Source organism: Somniosus microcephalus, chromosome 9 (assembly GCF_052327205.1).
Source record: "Somniosus microcephalus isolate GS21.2 chromosome 9, FLI_Smic_1.0, whole genome shotgun sequence".
In the NCBI taxonomy this organism is placed as follows: domain Eukaryota; kingdom Metazoa; phylum Chordata; class Chondrichthyes; order Squaliformes; family Somniosidae; genus Somniosus; species Somniosus microcephalus.
In genome coordinates, this window is record NC_140995.1 from 115,585,993 (window position 1) to 115,607,306 (window position 21,314).

The window sequence follows — 21,314 nt, forward strand, 5'->3', positions numbered from 1 at the left end:
CACAGATTTAAGTTAATTGGCAAAAGAACCAGTGGGGCGATGAGAAATGTTTTTACATAGTGAGTTGTTAATTATCTGGAATATACTAACGGAAAGAGTGGTGGAAGCAGATTCAAAAGGGAATTGTATGAATACCTGAAGGGGAAAGAAATTGCAGGGCTATGGGGAAAGAGCGGGGGAGTGGGACTAATTGGCTGGCTCTTTTAAAGATCCAGCACAGGCACGATGGGTTGAATGGCCTCCTGTGTATACTTCTGTGATCCTATGTACTGTATACTGTCATTGCGATTTGAAGGATACTTGAACCAAATTGGGTAAACACTTCATCCTTTCCTCCTATGTATTGTGGGTGCCCTTGTACACTTGCAAAAGCACCATGCATAGTTTATAGGAAGTAATAATGAAATGTTCATAAAATTTGGATTAGTATGATTGTTTGTGGAGCACTTTGGATTGGACAAAGAAGTAGTAGGTCACTGTCATTGAATTTATTGGCTATAATCAAAAGGACTTGTCCATGGGGACATAGCACATAGCCGGTTTAAAGCATGCCTGTGTCTGAAAAAGTAATACTGTTCTTTTGGGCAGCTATGGCTGCACATTAATCTTAGCTATTGGGCCCTTTAATCTCTGCATTATTTAAACTGGTAATGATGTGACAGTCTAGCAAGTGCCAGAGGCCTTGCAATCTGAATGAATGAATAAACAATAATTACAAAAATGTAACATTTTGCATTTCTTCGCCACAATGTTTGAAATTCTCAAGATTTTGCATTAAAAAAATCTAATGTCAAGATTCAAGTATTGTATTGTTTTCCCAGGTGGCTGACTAATATGAATTTTGATCAAAGTAATACAATTTTTTTTTAGTGAAAGTGGGGGTGGGGCATAATGCACTGAGGGCACATTTTGGCCTCTAATTAAAATTGTTAAGCCACATTATTGCTATCCTTAATGGAAAGCACCTTTTTTGTATGGTTTATGACGCCGGTTTCAAGATCCACTTGGTAGGAAAAATGCAAACTTGAGATCAAATGTTACATGGTACTGTTACAATACTCCGATTGTGCCACTGGATGTCAGTAATGTTTTTGCAATAGTGTGCTAAGAGTTTGACGAGACTAGTGTAATGAATGAATGGACACACACACTCAGAACCAGATGCTCACATAATAGTCTGCTTTTCTGACAAAATAATTAAGGTTGCTTTTCAAATCCACTTGCCATTTTCACCTGGTCCAAAAGCAATGATGAGGACAACAACAACAAGTGTATTTCTACATTGTTGACTTTTCATTTAAAATTACTCATTTACTGTAATATCTTGATGAATAAAATGGCAAGAAACCACTAGAAAAGCACAATTCTAGTAGAGTATCAGATTTGGAGTGATTTGAAATAAAACAGACAGTGCATTGTTTAAATTTTCTAAAACAGCTGGTAAGGTTTTTTGTTTAAAAAAAAATCATAATGTAGTTATAATGTCCAATAATACCTTTAATTATAAGAGTTTACAACATATTTACTGTGTGCATTTTTTCAGGCAAGTGATTTGTTAACTCTGGAGATGGAGGTTGTAAAACATGGTATGGGCCACGGAGACCTTCCTCTTGACGCATATAACCAGGTGTGGGAAGAATGTTACAGTCAGGTGCTGTATCTGCCTGGACAGAATAGGTACACTCGTGCCAACCTGGCTAGCAAGAAGGACCGAATAGAATCACTGGAAAAGAAACTGGAGGTTAGTGTACATCATGAGGAACTGGGTGATGCTATAAATAGAAAGCTATTTGCAGCCCAAGAAGTGGAAAGACTGTTTTTTCTCTCATGGTCCAACAGGACATGAGTTCGGCCTGTCTAAAACCGGTTTCTTAGAGGATGCAAGATCAATACAATTAAACCTTTCAAACTGAGCACAATTAACTGATAGTGATCTCACTTGCAGATGTTTACGGGCAGTTTGAGAACTGGCAAAATTGTTATGAGGCAGGAATATGACGCACATTGTTGACATGAAAATGCTAGAAGTAAGATTTGTGCAAAACAGATTGCAGACCTGTTTAAACAAACTTTTTTTAAGATTGCCAAAACAGGTTGTGTAGTTTAAATTAATGAGTTGACCGGACAGGGTAAGATAGTACGGACTCTGCATTAGTTCTGACATGCTGTACTTAACTAGGGAGTATGTGATGTCATCAAATCCAAGGTGGAAAAATGTTAATTCTGCAGCAATTAAATGTACTACTAAAGAACAAGTGCCTACCATTTTATAAAATGTTGGCCCAGAAATTCCATTCACAGGCCTCCCGCGGGCGGAGAGCTGCGATCTGGAAAAATCTGCGCCAAGACGGGGGGGGGGCTCCCGGGAGACGCAGAGTTCCGTTGCTGGGCCTCTCCAAACTGCCGGTGCGCAGGGCACACGTATCCCAGAGGCGCAGGCGGACCTGTCAAATATATGAATGGAGATCACCCCCAAAACATAGTAAAACTTCAAATAAATGTTTTTAAAAATCACATTTTTAAAATGACTAAATTACATAAATTAACTATTTTAAACAAAAATTTAAATTTTGAAAAAAATAAAGTTTTTAACGGGGCCAGAAATAAACTTACCTTTAAAGTATTTTTAAATGATAAATTAGTGGGAAAAAAATTTTTAAATTTTTTTTTCAACTCTTAACCTGTTAAGAGCTTTCTTGACAGATCAGAAATGCCGGTTTCCAGCGCATGCGCAGTGCATGCCTGAAACCGGCATTTCCGATGTCCCTACGGGTGAGTACACAGCGCGTACCCACCCGTAGGGACCGGAATATCCAGCCCGTTATGTTTTTGGGTTGTAGTGGTAAATGTATGTGTACATTAAAATGAGTGGGATGTCGGCGCTAGAGAATGGATTCTTATTTAGCACCCAGGTTAGGTATGACATGGGAAAAGTAAAGACCAGAGCTTCCTCTGTTATGACCCATCAGTGTGTCATAGCACAACTTCAGAAGAGAACCCTTAATACAGCAGTATCACATTTCCCAGATCCACCATCTTTATGGCCTCCGAGTGCCAAATTATAGACGGTTTGTGCTGTGGGCTCCTACTCACTGGGAACTGGGCCAAGACTACAGAATCATTTCAGATTATAGCCTTGCAGTCAGCAGTAACATTTTTTCCCCGTCAGACTGGGCTGTTGAATACCAGAGATGAAAGAAATACAGGAACAGGAGTAGGGCATTTGGCCCCTTGAGCCTGTTCTGCCATTCAATGAGATCATGGCTGATCTGTGATCTAACTCCATATACTGTACCTGCCTTTGCCCCATATCCCTTAAAGTGGTTAACAAAAATCTATCAATCTCAGGTTTATAATTAACAATTGACCTAGCATCAATTGCCATTTGCAGAAGAGAGTTCCAAACGTCTACCACCCTTTGTGTGCAGAAGTGTTTCCTAACTTTACTCCTGAAAGTCTAAAAATTAGAGCCAGGCCTATGTCCCCTAGTCCAAGACTCCCTAACCAGCAGAAATAGTTTCTCTATCTAACCTATCAGTTACCCTTAATACCTTGAAAACTTCGATCAAAACACCCCGTAACTGTCTAAATTCCAGGGAATACAACCCTAGTTTCTGTAATCTCTCCTTGTAATTTAACCCTTGGAGTCCAGGTATCATTCTGGTAAACCTACACTGCACTCCCTCCAAGGTCAATATATCCTTCCTAAAGTCTGGTGCTCAGAATTGCTCACAGTAGTCCAGGTGTGGTCTAACGAGGGCTTTGTATAGCTGTAACATAACTTCTACCTCCTTGTGTTCTAACCCTCCAGATATAAACACCAGCACTCCATTAGCCTTTTTGATTGTTTTCTGTACCTATCCATGACATTTTAATGATCTATGTACCTGGACCCCCAAGTCTCTCTGGACCTACACTGTTTCTAGCGCTTCACCATTTAAGAAGTACTCTGTTCTCTTTTTAGGTCCAAAGTGATTGACCTCACATTTGCCTACATTGAAATCCATTTGCCATAGATTTGCCGATTCGCTTAATCTATTAATATCTCTTTGTAATTTTATGCTTCCATCTACACTGCTTACAGTGCTGCCTGTGTCATCGGCAAATTTGAATATGCGGCTCTCTATCCCATCATCTGAGTCGTTAATACGGTGAATAATTGAGGCCCCAACACAGATCCTTGCATGACCTACCCTTTACAAATCCATGCTGGCTCTCTCTGATCAACTGAAAATTTTCAAGGTGTTCAGTCACTATCCTTAATTATAGACTCTAGTAATTTCCCGACTACAGATGTTAGGCTATCTGGCTTATATTTCCCTGGCTTCCCCCTCTCACTTAAATAGTGGAGTGACATGCACAATTTTCCAATCTAAAGGAGTGGTTCCCGAATCAAGAGAACTTTGGAAGATTCTAGTTAGGACATCGGCAATGTTCTCACCTACTTCCTTTAAATCCCTGGGAGGGAAACCATCTGGTCCTGGGGATTTGTCACTCTTTGGTGCCATTATTCTCTTCCTTGCTGTTATTTTGCTTACATTCATTTTGGTCCCTGATTTAATATTAGTTTCCGTGTGATGTCCAGCATGCTATCCTCTTCAGTGTCATTTTTTTTAAAAAGTATTAGGCCACAAACTGACAAGTCTTTGATTAGGGAATATACAAGTTTTTTGTTTCTTAACCTTCCAGTTTCTCCATAATCTAAATGGGGTCTTTTATTCATACGCGTTTGAAATTGGAATGGCAGTGTAATGTTTAAAGTTGTATCACGTAGTGTAATTGTATATGTAACCTTCAGAGGAAGTTAGTCGTGAAAGTAATACTGTTATTCACTGGGTTAGCTCCTGGCTGAAATGTAGGTGGTCAGCAAGCTGGAACATGTGCTGCTGGCAAAGGAATCACGCCAGAAATGCTGTCAGTAGAGTGGGTGTTATTCTGTTTTATTCCAAACCCATTTGACACACAAACACAGTCTTTTAAAAGCAAAATCCTGGAACTCCCTCCCTAACAGCACTGTGGGGAGTACCTTCACCACACGGACTGCAGCGGTTCAAGAAGGCGGCTCACCACCACCTTCTCGAGGGCGATTAGGGATGGGCAATAAATGCTGGTCTTGCCAGCGACGCCCACATCCCATAAAAGAATTAAAAAAAAAAAAATCAATTTGAAAGATGTAGAAAGACCTGTTAGGTTTTCTTTTTAAACAAAAATTTCCAATTTTGAAAATTGCAAATGTATGATGCCCATAAAGGGTTAAGTATGATTTGCAAGTCTTACTGAAGATATAAACTATATATTAACCCCCTGAGAACCTATGGGCATTGGTGTAGAAAAAGATTTAGGATATACTGTACACTGAAGGAAATGGAAAGTCTAAGTTTGTATTAATTTTGGATGGGGTAGTCCTCCAAAGGGTGAAATATAGCTTTAGTATTTATGAATGCTCTCAAATTCTAGTGAACACCTGCTAATCACATTAACTTTGGAATAACAAAATGCAGATGTAATGCAAGTGATCAACACTATTTTAAACTCAAAAAATTAGCATGCGATTAGGTCGTTAACATGTTTCGTTATACCTTAATTTATGCTGTGTGTTGTGCTGTGTTTAAAAATTTACACTGTCTTGTCAGTTCATCAGTCAACATTTTCTCTTGCTCTTTGACCCACCATTATTTTAAGGATTGCAATATTGCTCATAATACTTCAGTGTATTCCCATTGTGCATGTAGTGCACGTGGCCAGCACATTGTGTGAAGCACAGATTCCATAACATGAACAATTTCAATCTTGGTGTTCCTCAGCATATTTGGTAAGAGAATAGAGAACTATCCTGTTATTCATAAAAGCTACTTTCATATTGGATTTGGTGGGGTGATTGAACTGCTGGCTTCCAATATGCAAATCCAATGTAAAGTTGCTAGATTCACGAAGACTGGATCTAGACCCATCACACCTAGCATTCCTAACACCCTACTAAACCCAATATAAAAGCAGTTTTCTAAGATCTGGAGATGCCTTTACTAATTGTTGCACTTTCTATAATATTAGATGGTAGTGTCCACTGTAACAGCACAAAAAATTGAATCTTTCAGGAGAAACCTGCTATTATGATGTCTGGCAATCTACAGGGGGAAATAAAGACAGGAACAGACCATCTGGTCCATCAAGTCCACACCATCCAGACGTGGTGCAGTGTAATGCTTTTAGAAAAATTCTAAGCTCTGTAATAACCAACTTTTGAAACCACAATTTGCTACAGAAAACCTCCTGTTGACTAAATTTAAAATAGAAGCAATATGAAAAGGGGAAACCACTCCTAGTCTAGTGATGTTGGCAATATTTAATACTGGCTCCATTTTTTTTTAACTATGTTAAAACATGCCAGCATTTTTGAACTCTGAGAAATAGTTCCATCTAAAACACAGGAGTATTGTAAACTACTGAATTTTGGAGATAACAGAAACCTGACCATAAACATGACCTAACTGCCACCTTAGCTCAGAGACATCACTCTCCTCTGAAGATCATGAGTTCAAGTTCCATTCCTGAACTTGATCAGATAATCTTTGAAAAGTACCATGGGACTTTTTATGCCCACAGGGCAGACACGGCTTTAGTTTAATGTTTTATTCAAGAGACATGACCCAAACAATGCAGTAATGAGGGATGCTGCATTGTTGAGGGTGACGTCTTTTTAGTGAGATATTAAACTAAAGCCGTGTACGCCCTCTTGGGTTGATGTAAAAGATCGTATGGCATTATTTGAATAGGAGCAGAGAAGTTTCCCAGTGTCCTGGTCAACATTTATCCCTCAACTAAAATCACCAAAACAGATTATCTGGTCATTTATTTCATTTTGGTTTGTGGGACCTTGCTGTGTACAACTTGGCTGCTGTATTTGCCTACAGTGACTACATTTCAAAAGTAGTTCATTTGCTATGCAGTGCTTTGGGATGTCTTGAGGTCATGACAAGCACAATGAAAATGCACTTTTTGTTGGTTCTTTCTAAATGATTTTTAAAACTTTAAAAGCAATTTTGTTCCTTCCATTTCACCTACATAAGGAAGTGCTGATGATTTTGCCATAGATGCATACATTACAACTTATTGACATTTAAATAGTATGTTGCATTTAGATAGAAATACTTCTAAATTACATTTCACATGTTTGGGAACATGAGGTGATGCTAGATATTTGCAAGACTTACACTTAGTTATCCAGCAGGGCGCAGCATTAATCTACTTCTGATTATGCCATATTTTAAAATCAGAACTTTTTCTCAATGCAGAATAAATCAGTTAGTTGCAAATAATGATTTAACTGTGGATGAAAGTTTGTGACATTTTTTAATTCATTGATAGTGATGGCTTGTTTCTTGATTTAAAAACTTAAGATGTACAAAGCTAAAAGTGAATCTAAATGATAAATCTCTTGCCCTACCAACCTGCACAATACTATGGCCTACTGTTAAGTGTTTAATTTGTGAAACTACACTTCAGAAATTGTGTTCGTTCTTTTGGCTTCAGTGGATAAATAGTAGTTACTCAATGTTTTAGCTTTTAGTATTGAAGTGCAGAACCTGCATAGAACTACATTTTAAAACCCATCACTGAACTGATGGTGTGGGCCAAGATACAACAAGAATACTTTAATGTGCATCAAGACATATTGCTTTGTATTTCTAGCAAAAGTGTTGTATTCTATAATCTACTGTTTTAAAAGCTTGCTTTTCTATTATTTTAGGATAATCTCGCTGTTTCATGGTATACTCGGTTATTATTTCTACAACAAAAATGAATGGCAAGAATCTTTACAAAATAAGCATATAGAAGTAATGTTTCTTTTTTTAAACTCCATTTTTGGTTGAAAAAATAAGCACAACAGGATTGCAAGGATAGTATGTTTTATTTATACCCGTATGGATAAGTTTCAGTTAATCAAGGAAGTTATTCACAAAGGGTGGATTTGTTTAAAATATCTTGGCAGGGAAAAGTGGGAAGTAGGTTGGAAATCATTCACACGGGTAGTTCTGAGAATCAGGCAGTAGCAGTTCCATTCAGAGAATTTACGCTGCTTCTATTGGTATTGAAAACAGCTGCAGACCATATTGCAGTAAACGTTTGTAAGTTTGTCAGTACATTTCAACTCTAAGGTGTGCATACTCAACCCTTTTTTGAGTTAGTGGCTTGAAATAGTCATGGCAGTTGTGACCCTTTTGCAAGGACAGCTACTAAACGAGCACTTTCCCAGCTATTATTATTTAATGGCCCATCTTTATATATAATTTAATTCAAGTAATTGTTTTTTTTCTGCCCCCTCATTCCAGTCTCCCAAGCTATATTACTGTGAAACTTCAAAGCTCTGGCTGCCATTTTGAATCAAAACTGTGATTAAGGATTATAGCCAGTGAAGTGGACTGGAATGAAGTCTGAAAACCCAGCAGAATTAATGATGGTTTTGAGGCAGTTTTACTACCTCCCTCATGCTCCTTTTCACAAAGCAAAATTAGAAATAACATTCTGAACCATTTGAAATGGCAAATGGATCAATTCCTGATTTATGCACAGTGGTAGGAAAATTATTTTTGTTTAAAGCCGCAGTCTTCCAGAAAGGGCCCACATGAGAGATGCATGTGCTGAATGGCCTTTCCTGGTTTTTCTTTTCTTATCATCTGTAGTGCGACTTAAATGTAGTGCACAGCTATATATGTTTTGTGGCTCGAACAATATTTTTTTTAAAAACCAAGAGGAATTTGAATAACTTAATGTTGCTTGAAGACTTTTCTCCTACACTGCTGTTTTACCACCTGAAATGAGAGAAAATCGGGGTGATAAAACATTTTCTTTTAAAATATAGACAATAAGCATATTTAAAGTGGACGTACAAAGGAATGCCTTTTAATAAATTAAACCAATGAAAAGATTTTTTAATCCTGTCAAATAATAAACTACTGGTCCACACACGTGTTGCATAAAGTTTCTTATTCACAGAGCTCGCTGCATCTGTTGCTGCTGAGCTATTGGGGCAGATGTTTATACTGTAACATAGGGCCCTTTCATCAGTTTATTTTAATGTAATCAGTATCTGTTCTATTCAGCAATTCAGTGCACTGAGAAATCTTCATATAGTTCATTATATAAGCTTGAAGACTTTTATAATTGGGGGTAAAATAGTATTTTAACAAGTTAGTTCTTACTCCACTGCTGCCTGTTCCAATGCAGTCAACACACTTCCTGTGATCACACCTGATGTGCCTCAAGGCTCTATCCTTGGCCCCATTCTTTTCCTTGTCCACATGTTTCCCCCTTGGTGACAATATTCATAGGATTGGAGTCAACTTTCATATCATGCTGAGAACACCCAGCTTTACCTCTTTGCCACCATTCTCCTCGAGTACCACTACGCTATCCAACTGCTTAGATGATATCAAGTCCTGGATGAGCTAGAATTTCCTTCAACGCAACATCAGTAAGACTGAACCCATCATATTTGGTTCACCTAACCTCCAAACCTTAGCATCCAATTCTCGCCCCATTTCTGATGGCCTAAGCCCAAAGGTACACATCTTTGGTGTCATGCTTGACCCTGAGGTGAACTTCAAACCCCCTATTCTTGCCATCACCAAGATTGCCTTCATCCAGCTCTGCAATATCACCAGCCTCGATACTAACCTCAACACCACCACCACTACTGTCACTGAAAAGGTTATCCATGCCTCATTGCCGTCAAACTCGATTACTCCAAGGTTCTCCCTGCCAGCCTCTCTACAAATTACAACTTGTCCAAACTCTGGCACCTGTATCCTATCCTGCATTAAATCCCATTCCCCTATTACTCCTTTGCTCGTGAACCTTCACTGTCACACTATTCACCTACTAATAAAATACATTTAAACTCCTTATCCTCATCTAGAAATTCCTCCCTACCTCTGGAACCAGATTCAGCCCTATGTTCCTGTGTGCACCCTCAGCTTTTCTGATTCTGGCCACCTTTGTGTTCCCCATCTCTGCGCTGCTCTTAGCTGCAGAGCCTTCAGGGATTTCGGCGCCTCAAATATTTTGCCTTATTACACCTCTCCCCTACTTCAGAATCCTCCTCTTCATCTTACTTTTGGTCATTACCCAAACAAGTTTGGGTAAAAAGACCTTACTCAAAGTTTCAGGCGGTGGTCACCCCGCAGCATAAGAGTGTGCAGGCAGAGAGGGAATGGGTGACTATCAGACAGACAAGGAGGACCAGGCAGGGTAGTGCAGGAGTCCCCTGAGTGCATCTCACTTAACACTGGTGTTGGTGAAGACGATGGTCCTCTGGGGAGTACAGCCAGAGCCATGGCACCACAGGTGGCTCAGCTGTACAGGGTGGGGAGGAGGAAGATTGGGAAAGCAATAGTGATAGAAGATTTGATAGTTAGGGAAACAGCATTTATGTGGCCACAGATGTGATTCCAGGATGTTATATTGCATATCTGGTGCCAGGATCAAGGATGCCACTGAGTGGCTGCAGAACATTCTGAGGGGGGAGGGTGAACAGACAGAGGTCATGGTCCATATTGGTATCAATGCCATAGGTAGAAAAAGGGATGAGGTCCTGCAGGCAGATTTTAGTGAATTAGGAAAGAGATTAAAAAGCAGGACCTCAAAGGTAGTAATCTCCGGATTACTCCTGCTGCCACAAGCTAGCGAGTATAGAAATAGGAGGATAGAGCAGATGAATGCGTGGCTGGTGAGATGGTGCAGGAGGGAGGGCTTTAGATTCCTGGGACATTGGGACCTGTTCTGGGGGAGGTGGGAGCTGTACAGGCCAGATGGGTTGCACCTCAACAGAGCTGGGGCCAATGTCCGGGGGGTGGGGGGGGTTTGCTAGTGCTATTGGAGAGGGTTTAAACTAATTTGGCAGGCGGATGGGCACCAGCATGTAGCATTAGAAAGGATAAACAAGGTGCACAAAGGATTGGGAGAGACAGATGGCCTAGAGTAAGAAGTAGTAAGGTATTAGGTGGGGTCAGATTAAGAGAGAATACAAGGAGGTCAATGACAGGTTTACAGTGCATGTGTGTGAATGCACAAAGTGTGGCAAATAAGGTTGGTGGGCTGCAGGTGCAAATAGACACATGGGAATATGATGTTGTGGTGATAATCGAGACCTGGCTCAAAAAAATGCAGGATTGGGTACTAAATATTCCTGGATATAAGGTGTTCAGGAAAGATAGGGAACGAAAGAAAGGAAGAGAATGTTACACTGCTGGAGAGAGAGATGATGTCCTGGAGGGGGGTCAAGGACAGTATCTATTTGGTTAGAGTTGAGAAACAATAGAGGTGCCATTACACTACTAGGTGTATTCTATAGGCCTCCAACTAGTGGGAAGGATATAGAGGAGCAAATTTGCAGGGAAATTACAGAGCGGTGCAAGAACTATAGAGTAGTGATAATGGGGGACTTCAACTATCCTAATATAGACTGGGATAGTAATAGTGTAAAGGGCAGAGAGGGGGAAGAATTTCTGGAGTGTGTTCAGGAGGACTTGATCAGTATGTTTCCAGTCCAACGAGGAAGGAGGCATTGCTGGATCTTGTTGTGGAGAATGAGGTGGGTCAAGTTGAGCAAGTATCAGTAGGTGAACATTTAGGGAACAGTGATCACAGTATCAAAGTTTAGATTAGCTATGGGAAAGGACAGGGAGAAATCTAGACAAAAAATACTTAATTGGAGGAAGGCCAATTTCAGTGGGATGAGAATGGATCTGGCCGGGTAAATTGAAATCAAAGATTGGCAGACAAAACTGTAATCTAACAATGGGCTGCCTTTAAAGAGGAGATGGTTCGGGTACAGTCAAAATACATTCCCACGAGGGGGAAAGGTAGGGCAACCAAAGCCAGAGCTCCCTGGATGACGAAAGAGATCGAGAATAAGATGGAGCAGAAAAAGGGGGCGTATGACAGATGTCAAGTTGGGAATACAATTGAGAACAAGGCTGAATATAGAAAGTTCAGAGGGAAAGTGAAAAAAGAAATAAGAGGGACAAAGAGAGAGTATAAGAATAGATTGGCAGGTAACATAAAAGGGAATCCAAAAGTCTTCTATAGGCATATTAAATAATAAACGAGTAGTAAGAGGAAGGGTGGGGCCGATTAGGGACCAAAATGGAGACCTACACATGGAGGCAGAGCCAGAGGGCATGGCTGAAGTACTAAATGAGTACTTTGCATCTGTCTTCACCAAGGAAGAAGATGCTACCAAAGTCATGGTGAAAGAGGAGATAGTTGAGATACTGGATGGAATACAAATTGATAGAGGAGGTACTAAAAAGGCTGGCTGTACTTTAAAGTAGATAAGTCATGCATCCTAGGATGCTGAGGGAAGTAAAGGTGGAAATTGCGGAGGTACTTGCCATAATCTTCCAATCCTCCTTGGATACGGGGGTGGTGCCAGAGGACTGGAGAATTGCAAATGTTACACCATTGTTCAAAAAAGGATAAACCCAGCAACTACAGGCCAGTCAGTTTAACCTCCAGTGGGGAAGCTTTTAGAAATGATAATCAGGGACAAAATTAACAGTCACTTAGACAAGTGTGGATTAATTAAATAAAGCCAGCACGGATTTGTTAAAGGCAAATCGTTTTTAACTAGATTGAGTTTTTTGATGAGGTAATAGAGAGGGTTGATGTGGTGTACATGGACTTCCAGAAGGCATTTGATAAAATGCCACAATAGGCTTGCCAGCAAAGTTGAAGCCCATGGAATAAAAGGGACAGTGGTAGCATGGATACAAAATTGGCTAAGCGACAGAAAAGAGAGAGTAGTTCTGAACAGTTGTTTATCGGACCCGAGGAAGGTACACAGTGGTGTTCCCCAGGGGTCGGTACTAGGACCACTGCTTTTCTTGTCTTGATATATATTAATGACTTAGACTTGAGTGTACAGGGCACAATTTCAAAATTTGCAGATGTCACAAAACTTGGAATTATAGTGAACAGTGAGGAGGATGGTGATAGACTTCAAGAGGACATAGACAGGCTGGTGGAAGGGGCGGACACTTGGCAGATGAAATTTAACGCAGAAAAGTGCAAAGTGATACATTTTGGTGGGAAGAACAGGGAGAGGCAATATAAACTAAAGGGTATAATTCTAAAGGTGGTGCATGAACAGAGACCTGGGGGTATATGTGGACAAATCGTTGAAGGTGGCAGGGCAGGTTGAGAAAGTGGTTAAAAAAGCTTGTGGGATCCTGGGCTTCATTAAATAGAGGCGTGGAGTACAAAAGCAAGAAGTTATGATGAACCTTTATAAAATACTGGTTCAGCCTCAACTGGAGTATTGTGTCCAACTTCAGCCTCAACTGGAGTATTGTGTCCACTTAGGAAGCATGTGAAGACATTAGAAAGAGTGCAGAAAAGATTCACAAGAATGGTTCCAGGGATGAGGGACTTCAGCTACGTAGATAGGCTGGTGAAGCTGGGGTTGCTCTCCTTAGAGCAGAGAAGGTTGAGAGATTTGATAGAGGTGTTCAAAATCATGAGGGGTCTAGACAGATTAGATAGAGAACTGTTCCCATTGGCGGAAGGGTCGAGAATCAGAGGACACAGATTAAAGGTGATTGGCAGAAGAACCAAAGGCGACATCAGGAAAACTTTTTTTATGCAGCGAGTGGTTAGGATCTGGAATGCACTGCCTGCAAGGGTGGTGGAGGCAGATTCAATCGTGACTTTCAAAAGGGAATTGGATAAGTACCTGAAGGAAAAAAAATTGCAGGGCTACGGGGAAAGGGTGTGGAAGTGGGACTAGCTGAAGTGCTAGAGAGCCGGCACGGGCTTGACTGGCCGAATGGCGGCCTCCTGTGCTGTAACCATTCTATGATATAACAACAGAAAATGCTGGAAATACTCAGCAGGCCAGGCAGCATCCGTGGAGAGAGAAACAAGAGTTAACGTTTCAGGTCTGGGACCCTTCATCAGAACTGGAAAAAGCTGGAGATGTAACATATTAAGCAGGTGCAGAGACAGGGAGGGGGGGGTTTAGGAGGGGAGGAAGAAATAGAAAGAACATCCTGTACTCTTGTAAGAGGCAGAAAAGATAAAATGTTGCAAATGGGAATGGCAAAAATCATACTGCATGAAAAATGGGGGCAGGGATAATTATCTGAAATTGTTGAACTCAATGAGTCCGGCAGGCTGCAAAGTGCCCAATCGAAAGATGAGGTGCTGTTCCTCGAGCTTAATTGGAACAATGCAATAGCCTGAGGACAGAGAGATCAGAGTGGGAGTGAAGCGGTGAATTAAAGTGACAGGCGACCGGAAGCTCAGGGTCACCCGTACGGACTGAACGGAGGTGTTCCGCAAAGCAGTCGCCCAATCTGCGTTTGGTCTCCCCAATGTAGAGGAGACAGCATCGTGAGCAGCGAATACAGTATATTAAATTGCAAGAAGTACAAGTAAATCGCTGTTTCACCTGGAAGGGGTGTTTGGGGCCCTGGACAGTGGGAAGGGAGGAGGTAAAAGGGCATGTGTTGCATCTCCTGCGCTTGCACGGGAAGGTGCCAGGCGAAGGAGCAGGGTTGTTGGGGGTGATTGAGGAGTGGACCAGGGTGTCGCGGAGGGAGCGGTCCCTTCGGAATGCTGAAAGGGGAGGTGAGGGGAAGATGTGTTTGGTGGTGGGATCACGTTGGAGATGGCGGAGGATGATCCGTTGAATGTGGAGGCTGGTGGGGTGAAAGGTGAGGACAAGTTGAGGAAAAAGGAAGACCTGTCAGAAGCACTAGTAGCAACCGAGGATTCCCCTCTACCGTGGTTGACACGGCCCTCGACCGCGTCCGCTCTATTTCCCGCACTTCTGCTCTCACCCCTGCAGAAGCAGAAGTGCGGGAAATAGAACGGACACGGTTAAGGGCCGTGTCAACCGCGGTAGAGGGGAATCCTCGGTTGCTACTAGTGCTTCTGACAGGTCTTCCTTTTTCCTCAACTTGTCCTCACCTTTCACCCCACCAGCCTCCACATTCAACGGATCATCCTCCGCCATCTCCAACGTGATCCCACCACCAAACACATCTTCCCCATACCTCCCCTTTCAGCATTCCGAAGGGACCGCTCCCTCCGCGACACCCTGGTCCACTCCTCAATCACCCCCAACAACCCTGCTCCTTCGCCTGGCACCTTCCCGTGCAAGCGCAGGAGATGCAACACATGCCCTTTTACCTCCTCCCTTCCCACTGTCCAGGGCCCCAAACACCCCTTCCAGGTGAAACAGCGATTTACTTGTACTTCTTGCAATTTAATATACTGTATTCGCTGCTCACGATGCTGTCTCCTCTACATTGGGGAGACCAAACGCAGATTGGGCGACTGCTTTGCGGAACACCTCCGTTCAGTCCGTACGGGTGACCCTGAGCTTCCGGTCGCCTGTCACTTTAATTCACCGCTTCACTCCCACTCTGATCTCTCTGTCCTCAGGCTATTGCATTGTTCCAATTAAGCTCGAGGAACAGCACCTCATCTTTCGATTGGGCACTTTGCAGTCTGCCGGACTCAACATTGAGTTCAACAATTTCAGATAATTATCCCTGCCCCCATTTTTCATGCAGTATGATTTTTGCCATTCCCATTTGCAACATTTTATCTTTTCTGCCTCTTACAAGAGTACAGGATGTTCTTTCTATTTCTTCCTCCCCTCCTAAACCCCCCCTCCCTGTCTCTGCACCTGCTTAATATGTTACATCTGCAGCTTTTTCCAGTTCTGATGAAGGGTCCCAGACCTGAAACGTTAACTCTGTTTCTCTCTCCACGGATGCTGCCTGGCCTGCTGAGTATTTCCAGCATTTTCTGTTATTTCAGATTTCCAGCATCCGCAGTATTTTGCAATTATAACCATTCTATGATACCCCATATCCTCCTTCCTCCATTTTTGGTCTCCAGTTATTTACTCATTTTTATGAAGTGCATTCAGACATTTAAAAAAAATAAAAAAAATAAAAAAAATATTTGTAGGTTGGCGAGACTGGTAAGATGGCATTTACTGCCCATCCCTACTTCACCTAAGGGCATTAAGAGTCAACCACAGTGTGTAACTGGAATCAGATGTAGGCCAGACCAGGTAGTAGTGGCAAGTCCCCTTCATTGAAAGATATTAGTGGGTTTTTATGACTGGTCATTTTTTAGTGATAGCCTATACATTCTGCGGATTTATTGAAGTCAATTTGAGAATTTTCCACGGTGAGATATAAACTCTCGACTTCAGTGTTGCTATTCCAGTATCATAACCACTAGGCTACCGTACCCTCTAACATTGAATGTGGTATACAAGTTCAATGTAGGATGGAGGTCTGCGAAAAGACAGTTTCTTGTGCAGTTTTGAAGTTGCATGCATGCTCCAATTTCTCGAGCATTCCCTAAAATAATTTTACCACAATTTATAGTCTGACCCCATGAGCAGGAATTTGTCACTGTTTTTGCATTGGCGTCAATAACTTGTTTTAAATCAGTCAGAATACGTTTGTCATTTCGGCTGCCCTTGTTCATAGCAGCATTAAATTTGTGTATGGAAAATGCCGACACTCCTCCATCTTTGTACTCTCTTATGCTGTAACTTATCAAATGTCTTCTGAAAAAGACTGGATAAAATTTCTAACTTTAAAAATTTGATTATTTGAACTTGGACTTAGCAGGCATGTTTGGAATATCACAAGGCCAGAATCTCTCAAATGAAATTAGCACCAAATTGTGTACATTTTTAGGGGTAATGCAACATTTGATCTCTGATAACTAGTATTTATTTAACTCTAGAAAATGCTGGAAATAATTTTTGAAGTTACACAAGCAGCAATTTTTCTTGTTCTAGACCAACAGAAATCATATGACCGCAGAAGCAAAACAGGCAGCAAAAATGGAGAAAAAACTCAAGATACTGCTTGGTGGATATCAGTCACGTGCTACAGGCCTTATGAAACAGTTGAGCGATCTGTGGGATCAGATTGAGCAGGCACACTTGGAATTATGTACCTTTGAGGAATTGAAGAAACACGAAGACATTGCTATTCCAAGGCGGCAAGAGGTAATTCTGGCATAATCTTTGCTTCTTTGAGTTTTGCGGAATTAGTAGATTAAGTTTTGTTTTATAAGCAAATCTCCAGTAGTTGTCACAATGGAATATTTTCAAATGCATTATTAATACAATACTAACTTATTTAAATCTAGTAAGTTGAAATAATTGGTATGGAAAACCGGTTGAGGGGCAAAAATTTTTAGCAACCAGAAAAACCCATTAGGGTTCAACTTGCCCATCTATTTTCAGTAGGAAAGCAGTCCTACTCTTAAGGTACAAGCATCATTATAATCTTAAATGATAGCAAAATACTGCAGATGCTGGAAATCCGAAATAACATTTTGAATACCTCTTAATGTCTCTTCTCTTTTGTTCTCTCCCAGCCTGGCCTCTTAATCTATTTCATTCCCTGTGCCTCTTTAGTCTTGACAAAGGGTTTTGACCCGAAACATTGACTCTAATTTCTCTCCACGGATGTTGCCTGGCCTGCTGAGTTTTTCCAGCATTTTCTGTTGTTATTACAATCTTAAACATTGTTGTGAAAGAAAATAAAACTTCATCTTTGAAAAGTTAGCTTTTACTTGAAGCTAATCTATTCAAGTGGCTGGCTTTGGATGATGAGATATTGAGGGAAGGTTACTCTCGATCCAGGAAAGGGAACAGTTTTTGCAGCTTCTGCAGCCACCACCTTTACACAGCAGTTACCCATCATGAAGCAAGATCCCCTTCCTTTTAAGTGCAGCAACTCTTTTAATTTGGATTCCCCATGCCTCTCGTAACTCAGCACTCCCTTGCACACACAAATGTACACGGATATAAGGCACATTAAATTAGCCAATCATGCAGAATATTGGAGGGGTTATAAGCCAACCACACAACCATCACCAACAGAGTACTGGACATTTTCTAGCCCCGTTGCAAAATCAGTCCTTGGGTATCTTACACCCTGCCCAGCTTTCACACTGGAGCATTCAGTCCTAAATTCTATGCAGATTAGACTATCTTTGGAACGGTAGGATGGGGGAAGGAAGCATGGGTGTCTCGTATACTGCAGGAAACAGAGGTTACAGGTTCTGACCTGCCTTTTTTATATTGAACAAAGTATTAAAAGGTAGCCTTAGCTATATTGGGTAGAATACTCCTTCATCCCAAGAATGATGCCCTTTGCACTTTCCTCAGTAGTCATAGGAAAAACTTCATTGGTGAATGAATTCTGAATTAAAGAAACTTCCTAGGTACTACTATGAGCATTAGGCATTGTGGGACGATCATTGACAAAACTCAGAACTACTTGTATTTTCTGAGTCAACTAAGTTTAATCAATTAGTTCTATTAGTACTGATCTCTGTTTGACAGGATACATTTTATTTTTATTTTTCATAAGATAAAAGAATAATTTATCTAATGGCGTGTGAGTAATATGTGCTGTAGCTGCCAAATGTCTATAGGAAGGTTCTGTAGCACATCGTAAGTATATGCTCTTTTCACTGCAATTTAAAAAGTTACAGGGAAGCTTATTCTATAAATGTCTTCCGACTTTAAAATAAACTGAACCAGTAGTGATTGGATCTCTAATACTGCCTGTTCATAAACAATCATTTGATTTCTTTTATTTGTCATATCCTTTTCTAACTCCAAACTCAGTCTTTGAGGGAAGATGTTGCGCGGCAACAGGAGAGAGAAAAGGAGCTCCAGCAAAGGTACGCAGACCTGCTGCTGGAAAAAGAAGGGCTTGTGGCAGCCAAGTATTGAAAAGTGGAACAACCTCTGCTCTGCATGCATTTCACAGTGAATTCCATTTAAGGAGTATTTTCTGTTACAATAATAATGGATATAAAGGAAACTTCAGAAATGTCACCCCATGCAAATTGTGCTTAGCATTTTGCTGTAGTGTATATGGATCCTTTGTATATTCCACATGGAGAACATAAGAAATATATGGAGTAATGTTCATGCTTGTCAGTGCTGCAAGAAAAGGATGTTAAGCTGATTTCTGTCAAAGCTTCAGCAGTCAAATAAATATTTCTGAATCTGAGCATTTCTTCTTAACTGTATGTTAAACTTATGGAAAAGAGTGATTTGTACTGTGATTTGAGTAACATTCTAATAAAATGTGAAATTTATTTATTCTTTGTATAGTTTTATTTCCTTTTTACTGAGAAAATAATTAAACCTGTGTGCATAAGACCTGAGTGTTAAATTATTGAAATATTCGCTTCTAAAATTTTAGGTTTAGGATTTGAACTTTGAAGCGATGCACTTCAGACACTCCAATCTTGGAACATAGTAGTCCCAAACAAATGAGAATGGTGTATTACTGGGCTGACAGCTTGTGTTCCCATTCTAAATTGTGCCAGCACATGATCTTGAGTGCACAGGATTTTGTTACAAAGGAGAAGTTTCTAGAAATTTCTGACCTTAAATCATTAGCCCAGAGCAACAACAATATACTTTAAATACACCCAATGACATTAAAAGCACACTTTTATAGGTATCCTTTTCCATCAATGTTTGTGGCTTTGGATTACTTGTAAACCTTCAATCCAAACTTTGAGATGTACTTATACAAAAGCAAAATACTGCAGATGCTGGAAATACTCAGCAGGTCAGGCAGCATCTGTGGAGAGAGAAACAGTTAACGTTTCAGGCCAATGACCCTTTGTCAGAACTGGAAAAAGCTGGAGATGGAACAGGTTTTTAAGCAAGTGCAGGGAAAGGGGGGGGGGGAGGGGAAGAGAGAGAGGAGGGGAGGAAAGAACAAAAGGGTCTGTGATAGGATGGAAGGCAGGAGAGATTGAGAGATGGTGCAAGGCAAAAGGAGATGGTAATGGGACAAGTTAAGAAACAAAAGATGGTCCTAGATGAAGTGTAAATGGCACTGGCAGAATGAAAGACAGCTGCCATGAGAGAGAAAAATATATAAATAAAATAAATTGGGGGGGGGGGGAGAAAGAGAGAAAGGATAGGGGCAGAGGTTATGGTCTGAAATTGTTGAACTCAATGTTGAGGCCAGAAGGCTGTAAAATGCCTAATCAAAAGATGAGATGCTGTTCCTTGAGCTTCAGTGGAACAGTGCAAGAGGCCGAGAATGGTGAGGTCTGAGTGGGAGTGGAGCGGAAAATTAAAGTGACATGCGACCGGAAGCTCGGGATCATCCTTATGGACTGAACGGAGGTGTGCCTCAAAGCGGTCACCCAATCTGTGTTTGGTCTCCCCAATGTAGAGGAGACTGCAACGTGAGCAGCGAATACAGTATACTAAATTGCAAGAAGTACAAGTAAATCGCTGTTTCACCTGGAAGGAGTGTTTGGGGCCCTGGACAGTGGGAAGAGAGGAGGTAAAGGGGCATGTGTTGCATCTCCTGCGCTTGCACGGGAAGGTACCGGGGGAAGGGGTGTTGGGGGTGATAAAGGAGTGGACCAGGGTGCCGCGGAGGGAGCGGTCCCTTCGGAATGCTGAAAGGGGAGGTGAGGGGAAGATGTGTTTGGTGGTGGGATCACGCTGGAAGTGGTGAAGGATGATCCGTTGAATGTGGAGGCTGGTGGGGTGAAAGGCAAGGACAAGGGGAACCCTATCTTGATTCCGGGAGAGAGGGGAAGGGGTGAGAGCAGAAGTGCGGGAAATTGAACGGACATGGTCAAGGGCAGAGTCCACCACAGTAGAGGGGAATCCTCGGTTGAGGAAAAAGGAAGACCTGTCGGAAGCATTAGTATGGAAGGTGGCATCGTCGGAGCAGATGCGACGAGATGGAGAGACTGGGAGAATGGAATAGAGTTCTAACAGAAAGCGGGGTGGGAGGAAGTGTAGTGCAGGTAGCTGTGCGAGTCAGTGGGCTTGTAGTGAATGTCAATAGCCTATCCCCAGAGATGAAGACAGAAGTCGAGGAAGGGAAGAGTCAGAGATGGGCCATGGGAAGATGAGGGAGGGGTGGAAACTGGAAGCGAGGTGAATGAAATGTTCTAGTTCGGTGCGAGAGCAGGAGACAGCACCGATAGTCATCAATGTACTGGAAAAAGGCAAGGGAGGGGACCTGAGTAGGACTGGAACAAAGAATGTTCCACATATCCCATGAAAAGGCAGGCATAGCTAGGACCCATGTGGGTTCCCATAGCAACACCTTTAATTTGGAGGAAGTGAGTGGAGTCAAAGGAGAAGCTGTTCAATGCGAGAACAAGTTCAGCCAGGCAGAGGTGGGTGGTCGTCTGTTCAAGGAAGAAGTGGAGCGCGCTCAAGCCATCCTGATGGGGGATGGAGGTGTGGAGGTCAAGCCATCCTGATG

General features: G+C 41.6%; 1 protein-coding gene across 1 annotated transcript in view; it reads left to right on the forward strand.

Moving 5' to 3' along the window:
* The window catches only part of cdc5l (CDC5 cell division cycle 5-like (S. pombe)), an 80,025-nt gene extending 60,863 nt beyond the window's left edge, over positions 1 to 19,162 (forward strand). The window contains exons 14-16 of the mRNA XM_085997042.1: positions 1,544 to 1,741; positions 16,832 to 17,044; positions 18,680 to 19,162. Coding sequence (XP_085853168.1) covers positions 1,544 to 1,741; positions 16,832 to 17,044; positions 18,680 to 18,787 — 519 coding nt within the window. The 3' untranslated portion in view covers positions 18,788 to 19,162. The remainder of the gene's footprint in view (positions 1 to 1,543; positions 1,742 to 16,831; positions 17,045 to 18,679) is intronic.
* The last annotated feature ends 2,152 nt before the right edge of the window (positions 19,163 to 21,314 follow it).